Source organism: Sinohyriopsis cumingii, unplaced genomic scaffold (assembly GCF_028554795.1).
Source record: "Sinohyriopsis cumingii isolate HCF-2022 unplaced genomic scaffold, ASM2855479v2 utg000974l, whole genome shotgun sequence".
NCBI classification, from domain to species: Eukaryota; Metazoa; Mollusca; class Bivalvia; order Unionida; family Unionidae; genus Sinohyriopsis; species Sinohyriopsis cumingii.
The window spans coordinates 476,075-494,925 of record NW_028315950.1 but is presented as its reverse complement, the minus strand read 5'-3'; the positions used below and the strand labels follow the sequence as shown (position 1 = coordinate 494,925).

Here is an 18,851-nt window from a genome sequence, read left to right as displayed (position 1 = left end):
AACATGATCAAATATAACAGAAAAGTTAGGGACCTGAGTTTAATTCCAAAATGACAAACAACGTATGCTTATAGCAACAGATAATATTCCACTTTTAAAACAAAACTTCCTCTATATAAACATGACAAGTCATCCCCATGGTAAAATAAAAACTACACGAGAATGCTTTTGATATTTATTTACCTAAATTGTGCGTGTAGTGTATATGTTGTTATCTGAAAAGAATAAAAATCGGAATAATTTTCGGTATTTCATCCAAGAACGAAGGTCATCACATGATTATGTTTTTCTAGTATTTGTCTTTGTAATCTGGGTAAAGACAGATTGTTTTAATATTTTGTTTATTTACTCGAATCACCATTGGTTCCATCAGTCATGTTAGTGGTGACAGAATTTGATAATTGACGTTAATAATTATTATCTGCACCAGAATGTCATAGACATCATCATGTACAAAACCGTAATATGTAACAATACAACGCATATATTATTCAACTGTAATAATTTCACATCCATCGATTAGCCTCAGCGAGAGATTCCCGAGAGAATCATTCACGAAGGCGTTAAAGAACACGTTTTCAATTAGTCAAAATTTGAATACTCATGAGAATAAAGAAATAAATGCGTGTGCAAGGATCCACAACATATTTCGTTGTGTATATAAGTTGAAGAAACTAAAGAATTGCAATATTATTGTAGACATTGCTTGTGTCCGTTAGTTGGTGAATCTTTATCACAGTAATATGTTCTCGACAGAGAGTATTAATATGCAGCCAAAGTTTCTGAAGCAGAAATCTGCATTTGTTGCCATTTTGCTTTTTTCGCTTTAGGTGGAATCAGGTATGCATTTTGTTTTGCTTTGTTATTAAGAGAAACCTTTTGTTTAAAAGAAAGAAAAGAAACACGCCATGATATGGGTAAAGTGCAGATTGGATTTCAGCAAAATATTTTTTTAACGGAGTTAAAACCCAATCTTTGGATAGACTTTGCTGCTTAAAAGAGAAACCATTCTCGGAATTTACATCGATGTTGAAGCAATCAAATGAATATATGCTCCTTTATATAAATATCTTAAGGTGCGTTGCATGTATTCCTTCTTATCTTGTTTTTCTTTTTAGGACTACAGTTTAGTTTCGCCAGTTAGTTTCAGGTTTGCTTTCATCGCAGACAAAAAAGGATTTTGCGAGCTGCAGCCACCAGCCTATGCAAGGTGGAACATTAAACTCCAAATGCGAAAAATGCAGGCCACTGATAACCGGAAAATATTAAAACGAGAAAAATATCTTTTTTCTTCCACGTATGGACAAATTGTACATGACAATAGGCCAGAACCTGTAACAATCTTAATTGTATGGTCTCGCCGCACAGATACTTCCGGTTGTAAACAAGAAATCAATTAAAGGCTGAAAAGTGATAGCCGGTACCGAAAAGAAGATTTTTTCGCACGAACAGAAAGCAAGATGCGTTGGCTTGCCATACAACAAAGAATATTAACATAATGACAATTATACGGTTTCTGTGGATTGAAATAATCTTCTCTGCTATATTTTGCTCTCTTTGAGGCCAATAAAATTGATAATGACATTAAATAGCCACCGCTCCGGTGGACTAGTGGTTAGAGCGTCCGCCTCGGATGAGGGAGATAGCGGGTTCGATCCGCGGCCGACTCATACCAAAGACTTACAAAAAATTGTACTAACAGCTGCCTCGCTTGGCGCTCAGCATTAAGAGGTTAGTGTTAGGACTGGATGGCCTGGTGTCAGGATAATGTGACTGGGTGGGACATCATGCTACATGTCTGCGGCATGATGCCCCAGTGCCAGACATCACTATAAACTGTCAAACTGCAGACATCGTAGCGATATGACTGAAAAATTGTTAAAGCTACGTTAAAATTTAAATGACACACACACACACACACACACATTAAATAGTCCTTGTCTGGTGTTTCTATATCATCTTTCGTTACGAATATTTTACTTACATGCATGTGTATTTTCCGATTTTTTAAAGCGATTTACTATTAATAACTTTGTCCTTTTGCAAACTATTATAAAGTTGTTGTTATTCCACACTTTCTATTCATCATCATCATGCCGTCTTAATTATAATAGTTATTACATACGTTTCTAATGCCTGTAACAGATTTAATTAATGAGAATCAGTCATTATTAAAAGAGGTATTTTCTTGTCACAATAATTACGATTGCCACATTTCTATCTTTAGTATTATCAACAGTGTTATAACTTATTTAATAACAAGATAAACGAAAGATCATTTAGGTGTAGTTTTTTTTAGTATTGATATATTTATACCAACTGGGCTGATAAACAACAATATGAAAAAATAATTGTTGGGTGAACATTATTTAATCTTGTATAAACAGTATTTCTTTTAAATCTAGTGCATATTAAGTGGATTCCATTGCATCTGAGTTTTGCGTCTGAGCTTTAGAAACCTAACTGCTTGTTTTGATCCCAAATATTCATTTCGTTGCATAATCTGTTTACAAATGAATTCAAATTGGAATAGTACATGTACAGTCATTCAAATGGAACACCCCATTCATCGTAGTTGTACAGTCATTCACATGGAACATACCATTCATCGTATTTGTACATTCATTGATATGGAACGTATCATTCATAGTATGTGTACATTCACATGGAACATTCCATTCATAGTATTTGTACAGTCATTCACATGGAACATCCCATTCGTCGTATTTGTACAGTCATTAATATGGAACACTGCATTGAAGGTATGTGTACAGTCATAATGAATTTAATTTCGATGATTGTCGCAGTAAACACAGTTTAAGTATTAATTAGTACTATAATGAATTTTAAAAATGCAATTTTTCTCCAAACGTTTTAGTTTTTATATAACTGTTATTTTCAACATATATGTGACCGAGTAAAGAAAGCAGGGATCCTCAAAAATTAGCGCAATGCGTCATAAGCGTTTCACAGTATTTGTACAGTCATCAATATGGAATATTCTCTTCATTTTATTTGTACAGTATTTAATATGAAACATTCCATTCGTTTTACATATATAGGAATACTCAAAAATTATATATCTTAAATTAATTCCCCTTCAATAATAACATAGGCTAGGACGTGTATATGCATACATTATAGATATTTGTTGACTTTGAAGAGGTCATACTAAATGTTGTACTTTTTCCTGTGGAGTTGCAGTCGTGGAAAAAGGATACTATTGGTCCTTAGATAATGATTACCATGACTACCTGAACACATCCGTGGTGATATGGAGCAAAACGTCGTCAAGAGTTATGACATGTCTGATGGATTGCGCCGACGATTCCTCCTGTAGATCAGTCTTTTACCATCCAGAAAAACGTCTTTGCATGGCATCCCCCTCTTACAAACGCGGACTTCCGGACAATGAAAAGACAGACTCTGGTTGGATGTATTACAGTGGTAAAGAATATATTTTTCTGTCTAAAAATCTACCCATCGATGGATATTTACCTACCTACCTACCTACCTGCTTTCCTACCTATCATTCCAAAATATAGCTTTGTACTAGAGTTAAAATATATTTGGCTCACAATTAACTTTGCTGGTCATTTACTTATTTGCATAATTTTAAGATAATTTTTAAAATAAAAAAATGCAGATAACAAGTTTAGCCAAAAGAAATTCATGACGTGCAAAGCAGGTGATTATTCTCAGGAAGCAAGGTCATAACACATTTTGGGTCAGCAAACGAAGAAATCATCATTTAGAAAGGATAATGGCCGCTTCAAAAGGTAAACTTTTTAAACAGGTTTGACCATACATACATACATACATACATACATACATACATACATATGTGTATATATATATGTATATGTGTGTGTATATCTATATATATATATATATATATATATATATATATATATATATATATATATATATATATATATATATATATATATATATATATATATATATATATGTGTGTGTGTGTGTGTGTGTGTGTGTCTGTGTGTGTATGTATATATATATATATATATATATATATATATATATATATATATATATATACTGTACTGTAAGTCCATTAATGTCAAGCTATGTTCCTAACTTTTATGTATTAACGAAAAAATAACTGAATGTAATCTCTTCTGAAGAGGAAATAAAGAAAGTCAGTCAGTCAGTCAGTCATACATAGAGTGAAAACAAGCTTATCATGATCTTTAACATCCATTGATCCTGCAGCTAGCTTTCACTTTTGTTATAGAGAATATTGTATAAACCAAAGAGTGCCCTTCAGAGTCAATTTAGTTGGTACAAGAGTACTGGAATTATCTCATGAAAGTTTCACTAGACTTCAATACTGTTATTCTTGTAACACATTTAGAAGTAAACTTCCTGTATTTATGTCATACTTTCATTTTTCCTCTGCATCGAATATTAAAAGTCACCTTTTGTTCTCATGTTAAAATGATAATACACGAAACACATTTAGAGACAGAATGTACCCATTATTCGAGTTATCACGTTTTCTGTAAATAGGAAACTGCTTTGAAGATTCGTTTAACAGCTGAAACATAGTTTCAGCAGTATAATAAACCGTGTAATGAAATGAAACTGTGTGTTGCAATGCAAAATTGGAACTGCTTCATTAAAAGCATTAATTGTTATAAATATGTAGCATTGCAATGACGTGTATTACATGTTATCACGCAATATCATGAAAATGCAAAATATGTTAGAGAAGGAACCTAGTAAGTACACACACACACATGTATAACAATTTAATAAAATATCAATTTCTCAACGGTAATTCTTTCGACAAATACAAGCAGTGATCTTATCACAGTTGCCAATTACTATCCTCATATGAAATAAAACCCTCAAGAGAGTGTGTTTCCCTTCGATGCTGATTCTGTTACTCATCTGTCCGCCTCTCGTTTCTCTCCCTTGGCACTTCCGGTACCCTCGACTACGTGCTCTTCTTGCACTTCCGGAACTCTCTTCCACGGTTACTTCCGGTACTAGTCTCCACACAAAACGGTTTACGTCACAATATACCTCCCACGTGTTTTCAACGTGTCTTCCTTCTCTCCGATTCTCTGGTGTCTCCTCTCCCTCCCACCGGGAAAGCTTCCTGCGGAATCAGAAGGGACGTATAATCTGCTCTCTTTGCTCTAATCAAGAATAATGGCGAACAAAATTATCAGGTCAACTCACACACTCACATCTAAATATTTCATACACGCTTGGTTCTGCAATAATTGTGCTTTAACAATAGCAATATTATCAACGTCTTCTGATTCATGCATATACATCATTAATTGTCAACTTCTCGATATAGTAAGCTCTCATCACCAATAACAATCATTGGCTTTCCTACCCTACGAATTATAACGATACATACAATATACAAATACCTAATTATATGTGCACAAGTCCAACAATGATTAACTCTGCATAATTCATAATAATACTAAAAAGCAGGTACAAGTTCTAACACAATTCACAAATAAATTCAGTCATGCATTACTATGCAACATAGTAAATTATACAACCCAGCAATCTAGATACATTAATCTTGCATGATAATAATTCACGGAACACTGATAAATCCATTTCTAATAAATAAAAAGGTACATAATAATCAATCAATATTACAACCCTATTACGAGAGTTAGGCAAACTCGGGCGAAGATATGTTCCAAATACAAACTAGAATTTCACAAGAATTCCTTCCCACCCTTTGATTTTTAATTTTTTTTTTTCGGGGGGGGGATTGGCACTAGACGTATCCCCCCCAATTGTATAGGCTTTTTGTATGTTTATATCTGTGATGTTGTGTTTTTTAAATAATATAATTTGGTGTAACAAATTGATTTAAATATGTTTTTAATCGTTTTTTTCTAATGTTTGAAGAACCCAGGCTGGTTCTTCTATCTATGGGGTTGTTCGTCTGACCAAGGACTTTGTTGTTCGAGGCGGAGTCCCTTCCACTGTTGTTTGTGATCTTGACAAGGATCCCCTAAGTCCTATGTTAGCTATATGTCTATTTGATATATATATATATATATATATATATATATATATATATATATATATATATATATATATGTGTGTGTGTGTGTGTGTGTGTATGCTATAGATGATGTTGTAAGGACGGAAATAAATAAAATTGTACCCAAGTTGTCTATTCATAAATTATTTATTAAATACAATTTTCTTTGATCATTTAGTGAAAAAATGTCTTTTCTTTCTTTCCTCGTTTCCTTTTTTTTCCCCACAACTTTTTAAATTTGATTTTCTAAGTTTTACCAAAATGAGAACCATTTGCCTAATCTACAAAATTAAAATAAAGCCAATGGTTTTTTGTTCCTACTTTAAATGGCTTCTCACTTTCTTGTTTCTTAATCCGAGAGTACCTCAGCTAAGCCTATTTAATGAGCCGCATTATCTTTATTAATAGTCATCATGCTACTCCTTATTTACAGCTCGTGTGTCGCCTCGATCTGCATCTCTTCTTCAAGCAAACAGATCTAAAAATGGTTGAAAATCAAACAAGGAGTAAAACTTTTTGTTCGCATATATGTGTACGCATGTATTTGGTTAGGAACAACATGAGGTTAGTGTTAGTATTTTGTTCCTGTATCCCCGTATTTTAGTACTGTCTGTCCTTGTACTACGTCTGGGGTCTCCTTTCCTGGCGTTTCCACTTCGCGTGGCGCCATGTGACATAGCTCCGTTGTATCTACATTCCATACTTCTCCCAGAACGCAATTTCCCTGTATTCCATCTGTATATTGTATTGTGTGCCTACAATAAAAGAGAGGGTAAAGAAAAAAGAAGCGAACATTAGTTCTTATGGTTACTATAGTCGGTTTCCCTTTTTGTCGTTGTTGTTATTTGTTACTATTTTGATGTGTTTAGAGAGACATCGAAGATTAACTTATAAGATTTCTAGTATCTGTTGCTCCACGGAAGCCCCACACTCTCCGCATATGAGGAAACCGGCTGGAACCGCCCCCAAGCGGGCGGAAAACCAGGTCCCATCCCCTACAGCGGCCCTCTCAGGTCCTCCGTGGTACATGTTTGTAATTTTGTTTGATAGTTTGTATTTGATATTGTTTATTGTCTAAGTCTTATTACTTGTCCACATTTAAACAATGTCTTTAATATGTAATGTGTTACTTCTATAGTCAAATTCTTATCTTTTAGTCCATCTAAGTCTAACAAATTATCTCGTTTTTTCCCAGGATTTTTTTTTTTTAAATACAAATTTTCATTATTATGTTTATTCTTTCCTCTCTGTTTACTTCGCACTGTGCGATGGTATGATATTTTGTAAAGTTGATATTGTTCGTATCACGTGTCTTGTTAATGTTACTTCTCCAGTCAGCGAAACGTCACGAAGGTACTTTTTCATTATACTTTGCATCTTTCGGGATTTGATCCCTGCGCATGTCTTCCATGCGCTAGGTCAGTTATTCTCAGATTGCTTTCTTCAACGTTGTGTTTGCTACTTTTGTTTAATTCATTTCTTATGATTTCATGTGGGTTTTCTTCATGTTGTTTATTTTCCCATATTTCTTTTTTGTCTCTCGTTTTCAATATCAGTTCCTTATCTTCCCAGTCATTTCTTAGGGTGTCTAGTGTTTTGTTAGGACGTTATTTCTTTATATATCAGGGCGGTTTTGTAGAGTGAAGCCTAGACATATTATATACAGAGCATCCCAAGCATAGGTTGTGTTAGTTTTTATTATTTAAATTCTTTTATTCATATTTGCTGTTTTGAATATTATGGGATTAGGAATTCCTACCCCTCCCCCCCCCAAAACAAAAAAAATTGTATAGTGTTTCTTTTTTCAAATAGTGCATCTTATTATCCCAGATGTATTGTATAATTTCTTTGTCTAGTTAATTTAATTGTTTATTATCCAGATCTATAGATTTTAAAATATAATTAACATTGCTATACGTATATGTTTTGGCCACGTGTACCCACTCCATGAAGTATAATGGCGTAAGTGCTCAGATCTATTTGTTCCCGTTTTTTAAATAAAAATATATTTATAGTTTTCCATATTTGCCTAATGGCAGAAGGTTATCCCTAGGGCACTGACCTTATCTTTGATCAGGTGGGAAGGGAGTGATTCCCTCGCCAGTTTCATATTTTGAGTATTTGCGTCTTGTCATCATTCATTTTTGAGCCTGAGGCGTTTCCAATTCTTTTTCGAATTACGTTTGTAAGTATTAAAAGGGATTTGCTTTTCTAATAAAGTCTGTACAATCATCTGCATGCTGGATCATTTTTAATTTATATTTTAGGTTTTGGATTCGTATACCTTCAATAGTTTGGCTATTTCTAATTTTCTGACTTAAGATTTCAATTGCTGTTATGTATAATAGCATAGATAGTAGGCATCCCTTCCTCACCGACCTTTGTATGTCAAGTTCTTCCGTTATTGAACGTTTACCTGTATTCAAAAGGTTATTCCATTGTACAGGATTTCAGTCCACTTCCGGATTTTTTTTTCCGAAACCAAATTTTTCCAAAACCTTCTGTACATAGCTGCGTTCAATTCTATCGAAAGCTTTCACCTGGTCAAAGAGGACAATAGCCCCTTTTGTCCTGTTATCTGGATAAAGTCTATTATTTTGTTATATTTAGGATATTGTTCTGTATATTTCTACCACTCTCTCCAGAACTTTGGTTATTGTTAATTATTTTCCCCCTACCACTTTTTATTCTATTGGACTGGGTTCTACTTAGCATTTTAGAGTCGATGTTTAATAGAGAAGCTTGCCTCCAATTTTTCATTTCTTCTCTATTCCCTTTTCCTTTATAGATGATTGTAATTAGCCCCATCCCTTGTCGTTTTATTCATTTGGTCTTTATCTAAGAAAATGTTATTGTACAGTGATTCCATCATCAGCTTAAGTTCTTTTTGAAATTTTAGGTATAACTTAGTCGTTAGGCCTCGCATCCCTTTGGTCATTGATGAGAAAGCATTTTTATTTCTTCTATTGAGCTGAAATGGTCACACGTGTTACTGTGTTCTGACGAGATCATCTCACATTCTACTCCCTGTAGATAATTCTCTATTTCTTATTTTCTTTGTTTTATGTAGTGTATAACTCTATAATAATTTTTATATATTCTAGAACTTCCTTTATTCTGTCTATATCGTATTTGCATCACTTCTACTCCGTTTCTCAACTCTTCCCCTTTGTATAATGTTGTAAATTTCCCTGCCCTACTTTATCTTCCTTTTTTCCTCCTTGAATATTTCTTGTAAACTGGTCTTTGCCTCTTCTTTCCTTTTTTCCCAGGTTGTAATTTGTATATTAGTTGTTTAATGTCCTTTTTTACTGTTTTAATTGTTTCCTTTCTAATTTGTCTGAATTTTATGCTTATCATTTTGATTTCTTGTTTTAGTTGGTCCCATTCTCTGATAATGTATATGTTTATTTGGTTTGTTTAGTTCTCTAGTTTCTTTTTAATTATTTGTTGGTTCTCATCCTCCACGAGTATTTTATTGTTTATCTTCCATTTTCCAGTTCTCTATTTTTTCCTCTTCTCTATTTTTACTTCTAAGTCTATCATTTTGCGGTCAGATATTTTGTGTTCTGTTATATTACAGTCTTTGATATGTGTTAGCCAGACCCGAAAAAACCTGTCCTGTGTTTATTCTCTTTAATAGGTTACTCATTATTTCATTTAAGAGTTTGTCGCTTGGGGTTAATTTTGATTACCTATCAATTTCGTCCCCGATCCAAATAAAGCCCTTCCCATTATGAATTTTTCCATTATGTACCCCTGAATATGAGCGCATAAAGCTTCAACGTTATTATTTTTCTGATTCCTTTGTGACGGGGAAGAAAAAAAAAACATTCACTTAATTCCAATCATTTTCTTGATTTGTAATACTCTCCCTTTGGAGAATCCCTTACCTGAATTTTTTTTCTATGTTATATTTCTATTATGTTTGATCATTATTGCTATTCCTGCTCTTTTGTCACTTAGATTATCACTTTTGATTATTACTGCATTAAATTTCTCTTCATATTTGGTCCTTATTTTTTCTGTCAGATTGTTGTGCGTTTCCTGCAAGAATATTATATCATATCTTTGTGTTACGTCGTATAGTTTTCTCTTCTTGTCATCGCTTATTCCATTTATATTAATGGTAGCGATCCTACGTTTTGACTACATGTGTGTGTGCGTGTGTGTGTGTGTGTGTGTGTGTGTGTGTGTTTTCCCCTGCTCCAGCCGTGGCCGGAGTTTCATGTTCGGCTTTGTTAGAGGGTATGTTATTTTCTGGGTTATTTGCATGCAGATTTGAACTGTCTGTTATTATTTCACCAGATTATATACAGCTGTTTATATCTGTATTTGAACTTAAGCTTTGTCCGTCTATTGTCATGTCCGTCTTCTTTTCTGTATCATTTGTCATCTCGTCAATGATGTTTTCTGAGTCCGTAGTCAGTCTCGAGTTATTACTTGAATTATCCATTTCAATTTGTTTCTTTTGTTTTGTCTTTTTGTAGCTGAGTATGAAGGTATTTATGTGGGGGTATCACCGTTGTTTTAGTTGTTTATTTTAATTCTCTCAAAGTAATTATGTCTTTGAATTCTTCCGATGTTGATGAGGATTTGTTCCTGTTTCTGTCTTTGTGCGTTTTGGTTTTGTTTGCCGGTGTTGATGTTGGTGGCTTGATCCCACTTAGGTCTGGTATCTCTTCTCCTCCGTAGAGGATCCTTCTTCTACCATTAAGTCTTGTAGCAGGTAAAATTTATTCCTATTTATTATGTTTTTCCTCTAGGGTTTCGGTGTTTGTTTCAGTTCTTTCTTTTTTGAGTTTTCCCCTTTAAGTCTTCCCCTTTAAAATCTGTCCCTATTGTGGAATTTACCTCTTTCTCCAGGTTTGGTGCCTATATGCTGTATGTTTTTACGCCTTTTGGCGTTTTTTTTAATTACCATTTTAATTTTGCAATTGGTTGTTTTCAACTTCAGAAAGGTTAGGTGCCAGTGTCTGTTTCTCATTTTGTTTCGGTTGACTAGTTTCTTTCCTTTTTCTAAGAGATTGTCTATTTCTACCTGCCTAGCTTCCTGTGTCCCTACTGTTTCTTCTTCTGGTACATTTATGAAGTTATTTGCCACATTACTAGTATACGTGGCCGTTGCAGGTTGGTTTTTCCTCTGGGCTATGTTCGATCTGCTTGCATATTGGGCACATGCGATATTGTTCACGCCCCCTGTACAGAATCTTGAGCACGAAGCCCATGACATAAAAAGGTGGGGATGTGTTTGGCTTCTTCTCTTAAGACTATTATTATTCTTATTCTAATCTTAACATTTCTATATCCCCATACTGTTGCCATTCTTTTTGATTTTACTTTGATCTTCAGCTTCTTTTCTATTTTGTTCTCTATCTCCTTGCTATCTATCTCTAAACGGAGGTCAGAGACGTATATATCGCTTACCTCGGCCTTAGCCTCTTAATATGGGTGGTGCTGTGTCAGGTTGGGTCCTTAGACCTTTAACTTCAATCTGGTTTTGTTTTAAGGTTGGTATAGCATGGGTTTTGGGGTAGAGAATGAATGTGCTTCTCCCACCCCCACCCCCAATATCAACCCTTTGGGCTTTCAATGGTGTCATGATTTCCGCTTATCTTAGGCAGTCCTGTATGTTGCCAATGTCAATTATTTTGACAACGTTGGGGGTGGAAGGTAACAACCTTTGAGTTTCCCCACTCCCCTCTATCGGTGTATAGAAGAAAACATTCGGCTTAGTTCCAGTTGGTTAGGCACTGAGTTTTACTGCTTGTGGTATTATAGAGCCCATTGCCTTTACGAGTAGAGTTCACAAACAAGTTTAAAATGTATTTAAACTGAATACTTATCATATTTTATGTGTATTTTGGATTAATATATGTTGAAACTTAGCACTAATTTTAACCTGAATAAACAAATTGATTAGGCAAGAATACAATAAGCAACGGAATTAAGAAAAAGGGAAAATAAATAATAGAAAAAAGAGAAGAAAGATTTAAAACAAAGTTTAAAAAAATCGGCAAGAAAAGAAGGAAGTAAAAATAGTTGTGTGATACACTGTTGTGTTAGAAATTTAGAATAAAGGATGCAGTTGTGATTACTTACAATTATGTGGATTTTCGGGCAATTTGTTTCCTTTGTGCCATGGCAAGGGTTTGGGTAAAATCGGAAAACTTCCCTTCTTAGGAAGGAGTGTCAGAACCCGACCCTTTTACGAGTGCACGACTTGTGCACTTGGAGTACATCTAATGGTTCTCAACTTTGCTGCCATCTTCTACTAACGAGATCATGTCTGTACTAATTTCCAAAAATAAATGTAGCCGAAATAACGTATTGATTGCGTGGAAAACTCCGCCCTAAATGTGAATCTCTCGGTTCCAATTGGATACTGACCGGTCTCTTTGAAAGCTCTGAATTCCCGTTCGTGACGTCGATGACTGAGTGCAACGCAAACAAAGGCGTCTCTTCTTGGACGTAGAATTCCTTTTGAACTAAATCTTGAACGGGTAACGGTTACACAACAGAAAGGCAGTTTCTTTGTCCAGAATCGGGTTTATAGTCGTGACCTTACGTAGTTCGTATTAACATATCCAGGAGCTCTCATTACGAAGTAACCATAGGAAAATATATATAAAATACTTAAATACATACACACATACTTGCTATTAGGTAAATTAGGTCTACTGGTACTTGATCATTCAGATGCAGAAAAGCATAAATTCCATGATGATGGTACAAATAATATCAGCAAGTAATACGTACTAAAAATAAAATGTATTACTATATATTGAATATTAACAACTAATATAAACTATTCTGACAATTATTACTTATGGCTATAATAAACATTTTTATTTGATCAACGATGTGTAATTTAGTAACAGCAAAGGTATCAACGAACTAGAAGTCGTAAATATACAGGAATTCAAATGCATAAATTATAAAGTAGAACATAGGTATTCTAAGACAAATGACAAATTATCTATTTTGAAATGGAACAAACAATTTTTTGTTGTTTTTGTTTCATATCTTTTTTAGCACCACCACCACCATGCAATCGTATATATAATTACAGATTAGTTAAGTGCGTTGCAAAAGGAAATGGGATGAGCAATCACCTTGCCGTACCCGAGAGAAACAATAGAATACATCACGAAGAATTCTTATATTTAGCGCTTGATTTCACTACCGTAAACTATCCAAAACCTATCCTCTCAAGACAAATTAGTTCAATTTCAACCGTACTATGATTTTTTGGCAAAATAGGCAGGTGCTTTGGAAGCAGAAAATAATGCCCAAATCAGTTTCACCGTAATATTATAAATATAGGATATTAGGCCAAGTTAAACAAAATTAGTATTTAGACTGACGTGTTTTCTAAATCAGTTTCGTCCTCAGTGTACGCATAATATTCTTCTGCGAACTCCGTAAATTGATTGTTTAGACGCTTCAACTTCATTTTTACTAGCTTTCATGTGTGTCTACCTACCTACCTACCTACCTACATACATACTTACATATCAAGTTTTCTGTAGAATGTAATCTCGGCAAAATATTTACACTAACTATGGAAGTGTTTTCATTTCACTATCAAGTCCTTTCTTTGTTTTACTCCATTTAGAGTAGACCAATTGCACTCAGCCGCCTTTGGATCAATGATTTCTTTATTGTCCTACCCATATTAATAAATTGGATTGCAAAAGTTGTAATAGCCTTTGCAGTTACATAGAGGTATTTTGCAGTTGCTTTTAAGCCTCGTCCATTCATCTTGTCTGATAATTCTCTCTCTCGCTCTCTCTCTCTCTCTCTCTCTATATATATATATATAGTTAGACACACACACACACATTATATGCCCTCTGCATTGTGTCTATTTTTACCACTCATTTTTATTATATTGTGATGATTTGCTTTGTTATAGAAAGCATAGCCATATCTGAGTTTGAAAGCAAAACTAAAATATTCTTAGAGTCTTTAAGGAAATTCTTTCTTTCAGTTTAAGTACAGTACAGATGTGATGGAGGCTACACCCATTTCGGACAGAGCGGTTTGTGTTTAAAGTTGCATGCAAAAGCTCTTAACTTTGATGATGCTATGAGCGTATGCGAGGCAGAGGGAGCAAAGCTGGTAGTGTACACAAATGAACAGGAGCTTATCGATATGCGTACCATGGTTGAGTGTAAGTTATGGGTAATTTATATCAGTGTCCCCCCCCCAAGTCCTTTTTAAACAAGAGTATTGCCTGAAAGCATCACATTTTTGTTACCGTTTTATTCTTTGTTTATACTTCTTCAAGCCCTACTTTTCATTCCTTCTAGCTTGAACAACGTTTCTAACGAATAAATAAAAACATCCCCACTAAAAATTATCACATAATTGTAAGCACTGTCTATAAAAAGATGGAAACATTACATGACTTTATTTACTGAAGAACAAACTAGTTTTTATTGCTTCAGGTTAAACCCGATACAAAGGTCACATCAGATTCCAAATAGGTTACCTAAAATTGTTCTGATGATACACACAATACCAAGAGGACAGTAGAATCCAAATAAGTTACTTTACATTGTCTTCACGTTACACCCAATACCACGCGCATTGTAGAATCCAAATAAGTTACTTTACATTGTCTTCACGTTACACCCAATACCACGCGCATTGTAGATTCCAAATAAGTTACTTTACATTGTCTTCACGTTACACCCAATACCACGCGCATTGTAGAATCCAAATAAGTTACTTTACATTGTCTTCACGTTACACCCAATACCACGCGCATTGTAGATTCCAGATAAGTTACTTAACATTGTCTTCACGTTACACCCAATACCACGCGCATTGTAGATTCCAGATAAGTTACTTAACATTGTCTTCACGTTACACCCAATACCACGCACATTGTAGATTCCAGATAAGTTACTTAACATTGTCTTCACATTACACCCAATACCACGCGCATTGTAGTTTCCATATAAGTTACTTAACATTATCTTCACGTTACACCTAATCCACGGGGATAGCAAATTCAAAATAAATTATTTAACACTATCTTCATGTTACACATAATTCCACGGTCATAATAGATTCCAAATAAATTACCTAAAAGCTTTTGAAGTTACGTTACGTTTACATATTGCTTATAACATCCAACATCTAGAGCAACTGTGTCCATTCGCTATATTGTGTAACCGAACTGGTGGTAACGGCTAATGCATAGGTTCAAGCGAATTACATGAGGTTATCAAACTGTAAGCAAATTAATTTTATTACAAAATATTATTTATGTGTGTTTGACTTTAAATGTGCAGATGCATAGTGCTTATTATAAATTCGCACGCCAATACTGTTCCTGTTTTTTTTTTCTCCTCTTCTATTCAGTTCTATATTGCACACCCAAAGAAACAGATCTCTATAACAACTTGAATTAGGACAACACAATGGTGTGGTTTCAGCTATATTATACAATATTCTACTTAAGTTATAAAACTGAACTGCTGTTTCAAGAAAAGTTCATATTAATAGTTGTCAAATTATTACACCGAAATGACGAAACGAGGATGTGACTCGAATGAGAGCATAGCCCTAACGAGGACAGAACATGATCTTCCTAAATATTTTTGTTTTCTTCCAATGGTTAATTTACGGAATATATATCTAAATTAATGTACGTTTTAAAATGTTCTCCAAGTTATTTTTGAATTAAAGTATTTTCAATTCAGCTAGAAATCATTATGATATTTCAATGCGCATTTTTATAAATTATCCTGAAATAAAGACAGTCAAAACGGTTTTTAAAGTCATTATTATTATTATTATTGTTATTATTATTATTAGTATTAGTATTATTACTATAATAATAATAATAATAATAATAATAATAATAATAATAATAATAATTATTATTATTATTATTGTTCGCTATTAAACAAATCTTGCTACAGCTGTATGGATTGGAATGACCGACCTCATCAAAGAGGGAGAGTGGAAATTATGGAATGGAAAGACGCCAATAATAACACAGTGGGGAGAGAACCACCTGAATGGAGGAGTAAACGAAAACTGTGCAGTGCTGTACACTAGCAGTTCCCTCATTTCCGACTACCCTTGTGCCACTCCATTGTATTTTATATGCCAAAGATATTTGCCTTAGAAACACGTGAAACTGCACCAGAAAATGTGTAAATGAAACTTATACGTGTAATACTATTGGACTGCTGCAAAGAATGACCATATGGGTCAAGCTGTGTGGGCATTCTTTAAATACTGCTGTCAAGTGAACACGTACTTCATTCGGAAAGCTATTGTTTAATTGTTGGCAAATTATTGTATATTTTTCCTCATTTATGTTTTATAAGCGCACCATTTTAAAATCTCATTTCGAATGGACAATTTTAAGTATTGCTATTGCACCTTACCCTTGTCAATGATGATTGCAGTGCCAGGACATTTAAACACAATATAAATACACTCGAGACTGCAAAAATTGAAATGGAGGAAAAATGTTGATGTAAACGGCATGCTAGTTTGCAAATAAAAAGTACAACTGTTTTTTTTTTCTGCATATTTTGTCAAAGCGTTGTTTGTTTTCCTTATCCTGTAACAGAAATGACCAGAACGCTCCGGTGGCCTGATTAGAGCCTCGGATGCTGCTGTTCACGGGTTCGAAGCCCGACCGAGTCGTACCAAAGACTGATAAAAATGATACTAGCAGCAGGTCAGCATTAAGAGGCTAGTGTTAGGACTGGTCGGCTTGATGCCAGGATAATGTGACTGGGTTGGACATGATGCTACATGTCTGTGGCATGATACCCCAGTGCACTATACACTGTCACACTGCGGAGATATATAGTAAATCTGATCCAAAGACGTTAGCAGAAAAGATATATTTATGATGGCTCAATGAGACCGATTGTTTTCTGCATTACGTATGTATAGTTGCAGATGAAGGTCCAATGGTCGCCTGAATATAAGATAGACATTTACGGCGTTTTATTTGCACAGCTAAGAAGAATAGACAACACAACCTACGACTGATTTTAAGTTTTTCTCGCACGGTATTTGTTGAAGCCACAAAAAATTACAGGTAAAATTTTAGTCACTGTTAGAAATTTTTCAAATAGTTTGGTGTATGGACTGAAATATATTGCCGTTTACTTTCTTTGGTACATTATCAAACCTTTAATGAAGAAGCAAAGAGAAGATATTGCTGAAAATGTCAGATCCGTACTTTCTTTTTTCTTCTTTTGGAATTTCCTAACAATTGATTTATTTTATTCTTGCAGTGTGAAATAGTACAAGTATGCATGTCTCGGTTGCTTTACTTCTGTTAAAATGTATGTGTTACTTTATATCCATATTTTAATAATGAGAACGGAGCGGTTATACTTATTGATTTATAATTAGATTTATCAATATTATTTTGTCATTTTAATGTTATACTTGTTGTTAAAAGATTCCCTGTTGCAAATTTCATGATAATTAATTTAGAAAAATAATTTTTCATACCTAACAAGCTATAAACTTTAATTTCTTTTTATTGATAGCGTGCCAACCGAAATTTAGATTTCAACTTTATGAATAAACAGCGATTCGTGTATCATTCCTAAATATAGCTCTGTACTACATTTAAAATATATTTGGCTTACAATTAACTTTGCTGGTTGTTTACTTATTTGCATAATTTTAAGATAATTTTTAAAATAAAAAAATTCAGATAAAAAGTTTAGCCAAAATAAATTCATGACGTGCAAAGCAGGTGATTATTCTCTGGGTCAGCAAACGAAGAAATCATCCGTTAGAAAGGATAATGGCTGCTTCACAAAGATAAACTTTTTAAACAGGTTTGACCATACATACATACATACATACATATACATACATACATACACACAAACACATACATACATACATGCATACATACATACATACATACATACAAACATACATACATACATACACACAAAAACACATACATACATACATACATACATACATACATACATACATACATACATAAGTAAATACATACATACGTAAGTACATACATACATACATACATACATACATGCATACACACCCACACACCCACCCACACACACACACACACACACACACACACACACACACACATATACATACATACATACATACATACATACATACATACATGCATCAAAATTGTTCTTTTTGTTCACAAATGCCATTTGGTTTCAATTAAAATGTACACATACATAATAATTTAAACATGAATTTTAACTTTCGAAAGATAACCATACCTGGTGGGTTAAAATTAAATTTACTACATCTGCAAATGAAAAGTTCCACATGTATCACATATTAACTGTTCGCATCATAATCCTGTTCACAATTTAGCGACATCAAGTTGGTTACTTATTCCCTATTCCCGGTTGAATAAGGAATATGTAACCAGTAACTTATTCTCGATTCAATTATTTATACATACATTTGGCTACTTAGTCCTTATTAGCATCCATTTGGCTATTTCTTCTTTATCCACAGTTCAGTAAGTAATTGGTTCTAAATTACATATTGAGGATTAAAAGCCCTTCACGGCATGCATGGATGTTGTTCTAACCCACTTAGAGAAATAAGAGTTTTCTTAGGTGTCAGCTATGTAAAGCTGACCAGAGACAAGTCTCGGTCTATGTGTAGGAAGAGGGTTAGGATATGATCCAACAAAATAACAGGCTCATAGAACAAGAGTGTAAAAGAATTATTGAACACCCCATACATCCAAGGAAGGAAAAGAAAACTCACAGAAAACTCTTAAAAATATATAAGAATATAA

At 34.0% G+C, this 18,851-nt stretch overlaps 1 protein-coding gene across 1 annotated transcript; it reads left to right on the top strand.

Moving 5' to 3' along the window:
• The first annotated feature begins 1,509 nt into the window (after window positions 1-1,509).
• On the top strand, window positions 1,510-16,556 carry LOC149772890 (hepatic lectin-like). Its single transcript, XM_089947142.1, has 3 exons — window positions 1,510-3,447; window positions 14,046-14,222; window positions 15,985-16,556. The coding sequence occupies exons 1-3, from the start codon at window positions 3,300-3,302 to the stop codon at window positions 16,191-16,193; spliced, it is 534 nt and encodes a 177-aa protein (XP_089803268.1). The 5' UTR covers window positions 1,510-3,299; the 3' UTR covers window positions 16,194-16,556.
• The last annotated feature ends 2,295 nt before the right edge of the window (window positions 16,557-18,851 follow it).